This window comes from Nannobrachium achirus (genome assembly GCF_963921795.1).
Source record: "Nannobrachium achirus genome assembly, chromosome: 4".
Taxonomy (NCBI): domain Eukaryota; kingdom Metazoa; phylum Chordata; class Actinopteri; order Myctophiformes; family Myctophidae; genus Nannobrachium; species Nannobrachium achirus.
In genome coordinates this window covers 60,437,472-60,452,507 of record NC_137813.1, presented here as the reverse complement: position 1 = coordinate 60,452,507, position 15,036 = coordinate 60,437,472, and the positions used below count along the sequence as shown (strand labels likewise).

The 15,036-nt window shown below is 42.3% G+C and overlaps 2 protein-coding genes across 3 annotated transcripts in view; both read right to left on the bottom strand.

Moving 5' to 3' along the window:
• The window catches only part of LOC308283909 (histone H1-like), a gene marked incomplete at both ends in the record, with an annotated part of 141,916 nt that overhangs the window by 21,133 nt on the left and 105,747 nt on the right, over positions 1 to 15,036 (bottom strand). The window lies entirely within an intron of this gene.
• LOC308283955 (histone H2B-like) lies at positions 4,595 to 4,966 on the bottom strand (the record flags this gene model as incomplete). Its single annotated transcript, XM_080724469.1, has 1 exon — positions 4,595 to 4,966. One exon carries the CDS (start codon positions 4,964 to 4,966, stop codon positions 4,595 to 4,597), a length of 372 nt encoding a protein of 123 aa, XP_080580595.1.

The following is a 15,036-nucleotide window of genomic DNA, read 5'->3' as shown; positions in this document are numbered from 1 at the left end:
ATTTACAATAAAGAATTCCTCTTTTATATCTCCACTAGTAATATCTCTCATGATCCCCAAATTGTCCCACATGAGCCTGCCCTTAATAGCACATGTTTGTTCTTTTTCAATAAGTTTTTCCAAATCATTATTTAATCTATTCACCACAATTTTTGCAAGTATTTTATAATCTATGTTCATGAGTGTAACATGTCTCCAGTTATCTAAACACTGGGAGGACCCTTTTTTAAAAATCAAAGAAATAATGCCATGATAAAAAAGAGGCGTGCATTTGGCCTATCCTGACTCCATCATTATAGGCAGAAGTTAGCAGGTCAACAAACTCTTCTGTGCATGAGAGGTAGACCTCACTTGGCAGGCCATCTGGGCCTGGACTCTTTCCCTTACTTAATTGCGAGATAGCCTCCCTTACCTCATTTTTAGTAATTTCCCCACCCACAGTTTTAAGGCCAACTTCCCCTAGGTCAATGGAGTCAAGAAAACCATGCAACTTTGTTACATTAACATTCATTTTCCGGTACATTTTTTGGCAGAGTTCTCTTATCGTTTCCCTTTTTTCTTTCTCATCCTCCACTAATTTCCCATTCTCATTTAGAATTGCACTGACATGTTTGTTCTGTAAGTTATTTTTGTGTATACTTATCAAAGTATGAGCATTGCTGGGGCATTCAGAGTCTCCCATGCCTGCCTGTAGGCGGAGGCCATGGGATACATCATTTAATTTGGCCAATTCAGCCTCCATATCACCTAAACGTTCCATATCCACTTCTGATTTATCTTCTTTTGTTTTAAGATCCACGTAGCCAGCCATTAATGCATTATATTTTTCATTTAGCTCCTGATTTAAGATTTTTGATTTAAATTTAAAGAAAAATACTAAGCGCACTTTCATTGCTTCCCATAATTCAAGATATGAATCAGTAAATATATTTAAAGTTTTGGTAACAGCGACCTCTTTCTTTAATTCTGCCAGCACCTCGTAATTTTTTAAACAGTTCACATTCAATCTTCCAAAACCCCTTTTTTTCTGTTTTTCCGAGCTTTAGAAGTGCAACGACAGCCAAGTGGTCTGAATTCACCAAAGCACGTGTTTTATAACTTATTGCAGAGATGTTTTCATTAATATAGATGCGGTCTATCCTCGTTCTGACATTTCTGTCAAAACGAGTGTATCCCACGTCAGTCGGATACAACACCCTGAACACATCATTTATACCACAGTAATCACTCATCTTTTTCAATTCCACACCTTCTCTACGGACCCGGGGATCAGGGATCACATCAGAGATTCTGTCATTAGCCTCAGTATATGCATTAAAATCTCCACATAATACAGTGTAATAACCTACTGTCAACAACTCATATAATCGTTTAAACATTCTTACTTTACGAACTACATCTGGAGGTGTATAAATGTTTATAATCCTAAATTTTTCAATTTAAATAAAAACAGTCAATTAATAAGATTCTCCCTGGAATGATTTCTCTTTTCTTTATAATTTCGACCTTACTTTTAAAAAATACAGCTATACCATCGGCCTTATCAAAACCTATAGATATAACACAAGTACCTTTTCCCCACATAGCAGTTACATTAGCAATATCATCTTGAGTTGTCAGTCTTAATTCTTGCGCACATATAATGTCATACGTTGTGCTGTGTAGAATGTTCATCTTCACCTTTCTATTCTCGGAAGACTTAAAGGAGCTATAGTCAACTTTTTCTTGAAAAACGGATGCTAAAATAAAAATAATGTTTCGAAAATATTTTATAAAAAAAAAAGCTTCATATATTTGTTTCAATTAAAAAATGACCACGAAAAGCGTAAAATAATGATAAAATAATCATTTTGGCCCTTTGTTTACATTTACAGGGCCCGTACTTTGTTTACATCCTAGTCTGTAGACTAGGATGTACACCTACAATGAAAAAGTTGACTATAGCTCCTTTAATCCCTCTCAAGTTACAAGTAACTACAGAGAGCGTAGACATGATGGCACAGTGATAGTGTTAACCACGATTTCATCGCTGCCTGTGCTTTTTCTCAACATTGGCCAGAGGCGACGTCTGTCGCTTCTGACCGTTAACACTCACTTGCTCAGCTCCTTCTCCTCGAGTCCCGTCTGCAGCAGCGGGGAGGAGCCCCTCTCCTCCGCCCGAAACAAAGCTGGTGCTTGAGGTGCTGTCGCTCGGCTCCTCGCTTGCTGAGTCGTAATCTGACTCCTCGCCCTTCTCCTCATCACGTTGTTTCTCCTCCTCTGCTCCCTTCTCCTCCTCGACGCCAGACGAGTCGGACCAGGGAGGCAGGATGTTTTTCACCGCATTCTCCAGCAGTCTGACCGCCTCCTCCGTCTCCTCTGCGGCAGCTGCCTCTGGACAAAAGGGCGGCGGCGACTGCTGCTGCTGTCTCACCATCTGAACGATCGCCCCTCCGGAGCTCGCTGCGACAGCTCTCATGTTGGCGGCTGAGAAGGTACTTCTCCCACGGCCTCTCCCTCTGCCGGGCAGCTATCGTCCCAGCTCCACCGCGCTCCCCTCTCGGAGTTGGTGTTGAAGCGCCGGGTTCCAGCTGAGTACGACCTCTCCCAGGCACCAGCATAGAGAGGGAACTCAGGATTGAGATTGGCCTGTAGTTGTCAGGGTCAGGCTCCTTTCTCCCCGTCCCCGCTGTCATCCCAGCTTCACTGCGCTCCTCAGTCGGAGTTGGTGTTGTAGCGCTGGGTTCCAGCTGCGGACGGCTCTGCTGCCCACTGTCAGCCGACTGTGGGGTGCTGATGTCATCTGGTGGCGGCACCATAGAGTTATAATAAGAGGGCGGCACCTGCTGTCTGCTGCTCCTTAGTAGCTCCACGACCTGTCTCTGCTGCTCCGCTGCTTGTTCTTTGCGCTGTTCTTTAGCCTTGTTGCTGTAAGACTTGGGGCACTGGAAGTACGAGTGCCCGAGCTCTCCACACAGACTGCACACCGCGTTGTTCTGGCAGTCCTTCGCCTTGTGTCCTAAGGTCGCACACTTCCAGCATTTGACCTGTTTGCACTCTCGGACCTGATGCGCCGTGCTGTTACATATGAAGCACCTGGTCTCCTGGCCTGGGTAGAAAATACGCCCATTGTACGGACCCAGTGAAATAGAGCTGGGCAAGCACATCCGTTTGCCGTTGGTGTCGAGCTTGAACTCCACCTTGTACTTTCGCACTCCATACCATATCCCGAAGGAATCCACCGGCTTGTACGGTTTCTCTAGCAGGTTGCAGTAGCGCTTCAAGTATAGCTCCACGTCGTGGTCTGAGACCCGTCCGGTCCAAAACTTAACCACCACGTTCACCACACTGATGCTAACAGAAGATTCTATGGACCAGTACTTCCATTTCTCCTCCTCGACCTCAGAAGCATACTGTTCAAGAAAGCGGCGCAGCGTCGTCTCTTGAAAAAAGCACAACTCGAACTCACGCCGGTTCGGCAAGGCGATAAAAGAGTAGATATCCTTTGCACAAACAAGCCTGCTCTTAAACAAAAGCTCCTTCCCCACAAAATCCCGTGTGGGGAGGTCTGCCTCGCCCGTAAACTTTAAGCGAGCCCAGTTATGGACGAACCGGGAGGCAAACGTAGTAGACATTACTACATTATTACCGCTTGGTTCTTGCCATGGCTTCTTCTGGTTTAGTTGAGTTCAGAAGTTCAGAAGAGTAGTTTGCCATCTTTTCCCCGTCATTTGGCTTTTAAAATACTTTTAATATAGAACAACCAGTTTCATATTTGCCGCAGAGCAAGATTTGATGGCTGGCTTTGAAATAAAAGTAAAACGGGTCGTCTGTGGCAAAGCTTTTTGTTTTAAAACTGAAGCTTTCCAGTGTCGGCAAACACAGCACTGATGTTGGCCTGCCCTGTGGCATGGACACTTTGAGAGAGGACACTGGTCATTTATCTGACTCTGCTAAGCTCTTGTTTTGTTAATAATCATAAGAAACCTGACACGTTATAGTTCATTTCACACTTACATTTATGATTTATATTTATTCAAGTATGTATACTGCTACACTGAAATGATTTGGAACTGATGAAAATAATACACTGACACAATCACGTTATGAACATGCATATAGCCAGGAAATTCTGACTGATTAGACAATACATCCCAAAATGCTAATGCTGCCGGTTGTGACATTGAATAGCTAAGTATTTGTGAATAGGCGCAAGACTGGCACCACACACTCTCACTCATTAAACTTATGTCAAAAGGGTCTGCTATTATGTTTGAGACGGCTAGATTGTTATTGCATTATTGCATGAAAAATGTAATGTTACATCTATATTATGGTTTGCAGACTTGAGATACAGGTAGCCCACATATCAATGGGCCAGGGGTGAGACTGATAAATCCAAGAAAAGTGTGAAACCAACTAAAAAGCCTGAAAGCTATTAGTCCATTTAAAATTGTGTTAAATACATAGCCACTACACTAACACACCATCTTTTAAGTTTATTCATATTGGATTTTAATACTAATATTAATTACTTAAAAGGCAGATAAACTCTTTACTTGAAAAGATGGGTGGTCCTTAAAAGGACCTTTGAGTTTAGAGCAGACAGAACAGTTTACTTGGAGCTGGTGTACTTGGTGACAGCCTTGGTGCCCTCAGACACGGCGTGCTTGGCCAGCTCACCGGGGAGCAGCAGGCGGACGGCGGTCTGGATCTCCCTGGATGAGATGGTGGAGCGCTTGTTGTAGTGAGCCAGACGAGAGGCTTCACCGGCGATGCGCTCAAAGATGTCGTTGACAAAGGAGTTCATGATGCCCATGGCCTTGGAGGAGATACCGGTGTCAGGGTGGACCTGCTTCAGTACCTTGTACACGTAGATGGCATAGCTCTCCTTCCTGGACTTTCTGCGCTTCTTGCCGCCCTTGGCCGTCTTGCTGACGGCTTTCTTGGAGCCCTTCTTGGGCGCTGGTTTCGCAACTTCAGGCATAGTTCTCTCTCTTAATGTTGTGAAGAAAAGAAGTGACTAGAAGGCGGCGTTGCACCAGTATTTATAGCAAGCCCATGCAAATGTATTGTGCGAATCCCAGCATTTGATTGGCTGGCCCTCTGCCTATGTGACTCTGAGGGAGGTGTTACACTGTCTTTGTTACGTTTTGTGATAGCAAAACGTCTTTACCTAGCCCCTGGAAATCACTTTGGCAGTGACGTCAGAATGGAAAGTGGATAAATGTCACTTGATGATAAACGCGGGCGGTTCTCTCGGCTGGCTCCACGTATTCTATTGAAGTCAGTGGGCGCCGCCCCCGCTCAGCGTGCAGATCATGTGGAATCAACTGCTCCTCTATCCGTGGGCTTTGCTAGTTGCTTTTTCGCCCCCCTTCTTTGGTTTGGGAAGGGCGATATACGTGTCGGAAGGTATTTGGCCGGGCGGAGCCAGGCTGTCTGCACGTATTTTAGCGTATTTTAACGAGGCTTTCTCCTCGTTAGATGTGGAATCGAGCGCCACAGCCCACCAGCCCTCCCTCAGTTGTGCCTCGGCAAGTTTCGCCCTTCCTCGTTTGTGCTCGGCTCGTGCGAGCAGAGGCGAGCGATTCATTGCAGCAGAGGAGGAAAAAACGGCGAGTGGTTTAAACATGCTCAAGTTAACATTTCCCATTTGGCAATGCTTTAGATGACAAGTCGATACAGCGTACACAGTACACTATCGTTTTACTCACGTTCAGAGCGGACTATAGAGACATTGACAGCCAAGAAAAATCCATCAGAAGGACTTCGCCGTCGGAAAGTTCACTTATTATTAAGCACCGATGTGCTCGGATATTTTTAATTTTTCAACGTGTTACACCCATAGAGTTATCTTACACCACGGACAACCGCTTTTCGCTCGCGTCGCGTGTGTGTGTGTGTGTGAGTGAGTGAGTGAGTGTGCGTTAATGCCTCGGAGATAGATACAGACAGCGTCTATAAAAACTGCGTGTGTATGATGTTTTAAGCATTGTTTCCCAAGTACTGGGTGTCGACCCACGGGTGGGTCGCGGAATGGGACTGTGTGTGTGTGCCAATGTTGTGTATTGTAACTGCGTCTTCTATTGCAAACAGTGCTAAACTCTTCAATCAATCAATCATGGAATTAGATCATTTGCACCCCTTTTAATGAAACCGTGATATAATCTATCTGTTGGCAATATTCGCTTATTTCGCCTAAAAACGAGGGGTGATATCTGCCTGTAGCCACAGGAGAAAGGAAAGAGAGGAGAGAGGAGACCGGCCGGGGAAACAAATAAAACAATGGAAAACCGGCGCACACAACCCATCACATCATAGAAGAGACAACACTCGTTCACCGTTCCCCCTCCGCCTAAAACGAGGGGGTGATTATCTGTCTCTAGCGCAGGAGAAAGGAGAAGAGAAGAGAGAGTAGAACGGAGACAGCTAGGGTCCCGACTCCAGTGAATCAAATAGTACACGCGCTCCCTGTTTGCGAGACAGTGCGCTCTCACATTAAACTAGAATTGAAATATTTCAATAATAAGTTTTGTGGCTTGTCGCCGTATCTATCTATCTACAGAGAGGGAGAGAGAGAGGAAAGTAGGCTACAGTTGAATACTGTAGTTAAGTGAAAGAGATTTTTTTTTCAACTAACATGGGCATGGTGATTCAGCAGTGATTCATGGTGGTCATTGGCTAATACGTCTCAATTTAGGGGTCCTTGACATAAAAAGTGGTGTAACTTGGAGGGCGCTGGTTTAAGCTTCGCTTGTTTAGCCTTGGATCAAGACAGTCATAGGTCAGTCTTGTTAACTCAAATATTTACTTCTGGGGGTCCCTGCATGGAACAAAATATTTTGGGATGGGCAGGCCATGGAGCCGCTCCGTGGACCAAATACATATCATTTGTGCATTTCCAGGGGTTAGCTGACATTTGGTGGGTGAACACTAGGCACAATCATTGTCATTTTGTGCCATACATTTTAGGCAGATTACCCCCCCGGACCCCCTGCGGCTTAACACATTAACTCACTCAATGCCAATGACGTCTTTTGACGTCTTTTTTTCAATGGGCCTCAGTGCCAATGACGTCTTTGACGTCTTTTGTGTTTTTTGTATAGAATTTTTTTTTTCTTTTTTTAAAGATGTCAAAATGACCTGAGATCAGAGAGATGGTTTTCTCTGTTTGTGTGTTGGCTCCCTCGCTTAGCTGATTGAGAAAATGTGTGTCCATTCTAGTGGATGGACACTTTTTTTCATTCAAACAGCTCTATCTCTGGAACCATTTGTCTGATTGACAAAATTCTTTTTGCCACTGAATCACAACAACTGTGTCTGTTTATGTGGGGGAAAAAATATTAAAAAAAAATTCATTGCATGGCAAAGAAAAACATACAAAATCAGGGCACAGCTACCTTGGAGCCATTTGGGCATTTGGCATTGAGTGAGGTTAAGAAAACAACAAGCAACAAAACGTTATTATTGAAATATTCAATTCTAGTTTCTGCATAATGTTCTCCCGCCTGCACTCCCTGCAGTATCCAATCCAATTGTCCTGCTAAAATATAGACTATAAGGACAATGTATAATAGTGTAGGCTAAATCTATATTTTAATTGCAATTCATATTTCTATGATGACATGCTCCAATTTAAATCATGTGATAGCAAACACAGTGAGTGGGTGCTTTCTGCTTTGGAAGACAAATAATGCAATAAAGCTGTATGTAATAGTCAAAAATAACTGATAAATAAATGTAGCAGCACTTAATTAAAGTCACTATCTAGAGTAGACAATGGTTTCCATGTCTTTATGTTTTAATCTTGACTATACATTTATAAGAAATACATTTCTGCCATGTATTACTTATTGGTCTGGGATCTATCATGTTGATTTTCACACTGCAATATACAGTGACTTGTACACTTACTGTCTTAATAATCTATTATAATACAGCGTAATGTTGCATTATGGCGGTCTACATTTCCCTGAACCCCACTGAAAGGCTGTTCATAGAGGATCATAATGACTGTCCCCTCTAAAATACAATGAGACATCAGCACTGGTCATGTACAACATTGGAAAGACCTTATCAAAAATCATGGCACATAATTGTTATAATTAATGTACGCATAAATATTATAAAGGCTACTACAATAGCTCTATACTAAAGCCTACCTAAAATTGCAATTATGGAATAAACTCTGTATAGAAAGTACAATTTCTGTATAGAAAGTATAAATAGCTACACATTCATAAGATGGTGATGTGATGAGTTGTGAGCTTGAACATTTGGAAAAGTATTTCACATATCACAATCATTGTATCCTTTATTTTCCATTTATATGTTGGATATTCAAAAAAGATCTACAAGGCTTGTACATCGGCCACACACACACACACACACACACACACACACACACACACACACACACACACACACACACACACACACACACACACACACACACACACACACACACACACACACACACACACACACACACACACACACACACACACACACACACACACACACACACACTATAGCGTATGCAATAACAGTAAATATCGCCACTCTAGATGGTACCCCCATTGAGTGGGTGGAGCGTTATAAATATCTAGGTTTCTGGCTGGATAAACATCTCAACTTTAAATTTCATATTGATGCTCTAGGAAAGAAGCTTAAATTCACTTTAGATTTTTTCTACAGATTGAAGGCCTGTTTTTCTCGTTCCTCCCGCAAACAATTGGTAAATGGTCTGTTCTTGTCCCAGCTTGATTATGGGGACACCATTATAGGTTTGCTTGTGCCTCCACTTTGGCCAAATTGGATCCACTTTATCATGGGGCTAAACCTCCTTTTGTTTGTACTAAACCTCCTTTTTGTTATGGTGAAATGTGAGCTCACTTGCATCGCGTTTCATGATCCCATTCATGCGTTTATCGTGCGCTTTCCCAGGCCTTACGGCCTGAGCATAAATATAACGATTGCATTCACCACGGCTTCGTAACTCGCGCGGCCGGCCCTGGCCCGCTCTTCGCGGGCACTCGCGCGAAGAGCAGGACCAAGGTCCGCTGGCCTTCGCGCCGCTTGCAATGTCGTGGACAATAATTACAGCAGTAGGACGGCGAATTTTCGGCGAGAGCTGTACACTACTTGAGTAGCTGTACGAATGCTGAGGTGGGGGTAGGCTACATGTAGCTACTGGCTACAGTAGGACAACTGGGACACAGTAGGACAACTGGGACACAGTAGGACAACTGGGCTAGGACAACTGGGATTTTCCCATGTGGCCCTCTGCAGTGAAGGTGGAAATATAGTGGCCCTCGCCATCATCAAAGTTGCCCACCCCTGCTCTAGACAGAGCTACAAACACTTACACTTGTTCAGACCTGTAATACTTGCTCTGTAGATCTCTTCCTTTTGGGTACATTGTGCACACTGCATGTATTCCTTTTGGGTACAATGTGCACACTGCATGTATTGCTACCTGAGAAATGTAAACTAGTTTTTTATTTAGTGTACATTTTGTATTTTTGGAGTTGTTATTAGGTATCTGTTTGTGTATCATGGATGTTCTATTTTTGTTGTTGATGTCTTGTATGTAAAGCAAGGATCGTGTAATTTTTATTTCTGCCTCTTGGCCAGGTCACACTCGTAAAAGAGATTATGTCTCAATGTGTTTTTATCTGGTTAAATAAAGGTTAAAAAAAGAGACTTCAAAAATTCACATGCATGCACAATGAATAACATGAAAAAAAAAAAAAAAAAAAAACCCCGATATATTCAGTTGTGATTGTTTATTATTCAAAAGGTATTATCATGCTACTCTCTGGTCAATACCATCACATCGAGTGTCTCCATGCCATAAACCGCAGTATCTGAAAAAAAAATAAATAAAAAAAAATAAAGATACGTAATGTTAGTACTGAAGCATGTGTTGGCTATTCAAAATCAGGCAATCAAATTTGTGAAATGGGTTCACATAATGTGGTTGATACTTTTTCACTAAAAGTACAAATGTGGATGTTTACTTGTAATAGTATTGCTATTGTGATATTTGTACTTAGTAAAACACAACATCAGGAAACACAACTAAACATCCCACGTCAACATACCTGCATGTTGTAGTAGGTTAGTGTTGCTGTTGCCTTTGGGAGGATATTTGTTACAGGTAGTTTCACAACAGCTACAGACATCATCATCATCATCATTATGATCCACATCCACATTTGTCCACCTAAAAAGAGGTATCAAAAAGCCATAATGCTTACATCCAAACTGTTTCACGTGAATGGGGGACATATTCTTAACCACTTGACCCATTTGTCATGCCATACACTATTAAAAAAAACACAATGCTCTAGTTTAGTCATTTTAGAATTAATACATTAATTACCAAAATCTGACCAAGATAGGGGTGCTTTGTGATATAAAACATAAATATCAGGCAGTCTACATTTCCTAAACGTAAATGCATGCATTTCATTCAGTCTGACTAAGCAGGGATAAAACTTCTCCACCGGCAATAAAATAAATAAATACAATTAAATCAAAAGCTCACCCGCTTCACAAGTCATGTCATCAACATGTATCTGTCCCATTCCCATATTCCCTCCTGATTGGCTATGATTGCCTTCCAAAGTTTGTGTATTCGACCTGACGGTTGCTTATCTCCCGATTAGGGAGTCTTACTGGTTTATTTTTAATCAAATGTCTGCCCCATAATAGAATACCTAGGGTTCAAGTGGTTACGCTTACTTGCCATAATGTACAGTGTTGTACACACACATTGCTGTGCATGGCCATTCTGGTCACTGTATTACAAAATCAGTGATATAACCTTGAATTTGCATAATTGCAGGCCTTGTCGGTCGGGCTGCTTCCTTCAGTCGTAGCCTTTAGCTTGCATGTGATGAAAACCTACAGTAGGACAGAGGGCAAAATAAAAATAAAAAAAAACTCCAGGTGTACCAATGTATGAGACCTGTAATCGTTCATGAACGACTCACAGTGTTTCGTGGATCGTGGAATAAGAACGCTTCCAGCTTCAGTTGAAGGCTGTTGAAAGGATTCGTGATTCTTGATTTTTGATTCTTGACATTAAGGATGTTGGATCTCACTCGTGTTTCATACTGAGCATTTGAACGTTCATCTTTTGCATCGGTGAAACCTAACACATTCAGAAAAAAATGAAAATTGCACTCTTAAGAATATATATTGTTGGCAAGGTCTGTGAAGCATTTCACTGCACATACTGTACTTGTATGAGTCGCTGAAAACCTCTACACTCCTATACAGTGTTTGTATCAACAAGATATGTATAATGTGCATCCGTTTGGGTAAATGTGTCCTAGTTACCCATGGTTATCAATGAAGTAGTATCTCGGAACTGAGGCCACATCAGGGTCCAAAGTCGCGACGCAGTTATCCACAAACAACCGTCTCAACTCGTGACCGGGACCGTCGTAGGACACTTTGATGTAGAGTGTTTCTCCCAGGTACAAGGCATTTGAGGACCTTTCATTTCTCCAGTTATCTGCATATGAATAAAGATGTCATTTTTGTCAGGCAGAAACCTTGTACTGTATCTCCACAATGTGCTTCAAGCATGTCGTTTGGCTGTTTTGTATTATGTGTCTGTGGGTTTTTATGAATATAAATATCAAAGAAAAGTATGAACCAAATAAGAACTACATTCGATCCATATTTCCAGACAGCAATTATGCTCTCAAGGACAGATTATCAAACAGGCCTTGACCCCAGGGGTCCCCTATGCCAGTAAATTAGGTCAGGGGTCTTCAACAGGGGGTCCGGGACCTCTTTGGGGTCCTCAGAGTTACTACAGGGGGTCCTTCAAATCTTTGTGCGATAGAAAAGTTTTTTTATATTAACCACTTGAACCCTAGCGTCCATATTCGGAGAATTATTTTGCCAAAAATAGCAGATCTACGAGCTCACAACGCCTCTTGCTGCGAGGCGTTGTGAGCTTGTAGATCGGCCATTTTCAGCAAAGAGCTTTGGTGTAGAGCAGGGGTCTTCAACGTTTCCAGGCCAAGGACCCCTTAGTGGAGAGAGAGATGAAGTAGGGACCCTCACAACCTGTTCATAGATTCCATATTGTTTCATCGTTTGACAGCACAATCATCAGTGTATTTTTGATTCATGTCAATTTGTGTTTTCAGTTATTTAACCACTTGAGCCGTCATTACCTAATAAACTTGACCTTTTACTCTGTACTTAGTCTGCTCTTTTTCCCCTCTACACCAAACCTCTTTGCCGAAAATAGCCGATCTGAGCTCACAACGCCTTGCAGCGCGAAGCATTGTGAGCTTGTAGATCAGCTATTTTTGGCTACATTTCTCAGAATATGGACACTAGGGTTCAAGTTGTTAATATGAAAGGATTGGAAGATTTGGAGGACCCCCTGTAGTAACTCTGAGGACCCCCTGGGGGTCTCGGACCCCCTGTTGAAGACCCCTGGTGTAGAGGGGAAAAAGAGCAGACGGAGTACTGTGAAAGGTCAAGTTTATCAAGTATTGACGGTTCAAGTTGTTAAATATCTGAAAACACAAATTGACATGATTCCAAAATACACTGATGATTGTGCTGTCAAACAATGGAACTATACAGAATCTAATGTTGGGGGTCCCTGCTTCTTCTCCCTCTCAACTAAGGGGTCCCCGGCCTGAAAACGTTGAAGACCCCTGAATTAGGTTATTGTGCTGTTGGCTTTGCGTGTGCATGCGTGCGTGTGCGCGTGTGTGTGTATATACTTTGACATAATTACCGGTCATTAGCCTTAGTGAGAACTCGGAGGAAGGCGTAGCAATTGCCAGCGACGGCTGTTCAGGGTGACTGCTCACCAAGTGAGTCCTGTGTGAGGGAATGAGAGTGTGACTGACAAAATTAACTTAATTAACCACATTTACCATGTTGTCTCAGTCATCATAAGCAAAATAACAACAAAAGCGGGGGGAAAGTTTAAAATGTACATCTTATAAACTTACATATTCAGTTGAAGAAATAGATCAACAAGGTCAGGACTGGACGGTAGGACATGGAGAGGATACAATGCAACAGAGCACGATAAAATGTCAAACCTTTTATAATGACAGGAGACGGGCACCACAACTTTGTTCATCCTTATGATGCCATGGTAACTGGCGGTCGGTGTGAACATCAGCTCATTAGAGTAGATCAATAAGTCATCAGTTGTCTGTGGATTTAACACAGCCATCTTTGTCATCTGTGAGTTGATGTCTTTAAAAGGAGCCATGTTCAATATCGTCGTTGTCAGGTGGAAACCTCGTATCTCCACAAGGCCGTCGCACAAAAGTAGTAAAACAGCAGATCTACAAGCACACAACGCGAGGCGTTGTGTGCTTGTAGATCGGCTGTTTTCACTAGTTTGAATCATTTTTAAAATGATAAATGCAAAACAAACGGTTTTGGACATACAAGGTTTTCATTGGACAACGACGATATCTTCATGCAATTGTTCTTCACTAATGCTCTTTATAAGAAGTCACCATGTCTGTCTACTTGCTCTGCATCTCGGAGATCGGCTGTGGACACTTCAAAGGGTACCATCCTACATTGGCCATTAGTTGAGCGCCAGTTATATAAAGATATGATTGAAAATGTGCAACACACTCCTTTGAAGTTTATGGATGAAATGTGGTGGAAAACCAAAATTGAGATTAATCCATCAAAGCTGCAATACGTACTGTAACTATTAAGGCCCATTCCCACTGGGCCAGATAAAGAGATACAAAAAATATATATATATTTTTCCATTCAAGTGGATGGTAAGACACAGATACAAAAATGTATCTGTGACACATATTTTTTATTTGTATCTTACCATCCACTTGAATGGAGAAATATATATTGTTTTGTTATCTGGCCCAGTGGGAATGGGCCTTTATGCTTATTGTGCTCTCATGAGCTTCAGGCTTGCACCAAGATGTAAATGTCTCGATGGAAGAATAGGGAGACCGCATCCAAACCACTGCACATACTTTACCATACAGATAGGTGAAAATAATTAACGTGTCATTAAAACAAGTTCCAGATTGCAGCTTTAAAGGGGAAGACCACCCATTTTCAATATTGAAATATGTAATTAATATACCTTAGAGGAGTTGTGTGGAAATAGAAAAAAAAGTTCCCCCTCTTCTGTGTTGCCTAGAACTGGAGGATTGCTTTAGGGGTTTGTATTGTAAAGTACAATGTGTGATGTCATCAAGTTGTACTTTACAATACAAACCCCAAAATCAATCCTCCCGTTCTAGGCAACACAGAAGGGGGGAACTTTTTTTCTATTTCCACACAATTCCACACAAGGTATATTAATGACACAGTTCAATATTGAAAATGGGTGGTCTTCCCCTTTAAATAAAAAGGGCAAGATAACAATAATCAGGTACTTACAGTTAACCTGGAGCCACAATCTTGCAGTTCCGCTTCAATGACATATTCAGTATCGCTGACAGCAAAAGCTTGGCACTGAGGATTGCACGGATGCAATGCTTGTCCTAAACAGACTTCTCCAGGAGATATGTGGCGTCCATTGTTATACAGGTCTGCATGTATCATGATAAGCATTGCAGTCCCTGTGCACTTTATACGTATATTGGAGGCATCACCAGAAGACTGAGCTGTGCTCTTGAAAGCAGCAGTATCAGTTGTCAGTCCGGTCAATTTATATTCCCTTCCCTCAGCATCGATCATGGATCCATCTTTTGAAGCACGAATGGCGTTTGCGACACTGACAGCTGTTAATAGCAACAGTGCCAGAACGCCTGAATGATCTAAGAGTACCATTGTGCTCTCATCGGAAAAAAAACAAGTAGCTTCCTAAACTATCTGCCACCTAAACTCAACAAGTAAGACTGAACTTGACAAAGGAATTCAAAACATGCAAACACTGAACCTTGAATCTCAAACGCTCTCCTCTGTGTCCTGCAGAGAAGACAGCTGGTTCCAGCTGGTAATCAGTGCTGGTATGGTGACATCAGGACAGGGTGTGGACACACACAATGCATTATCAAGATTGGTCTC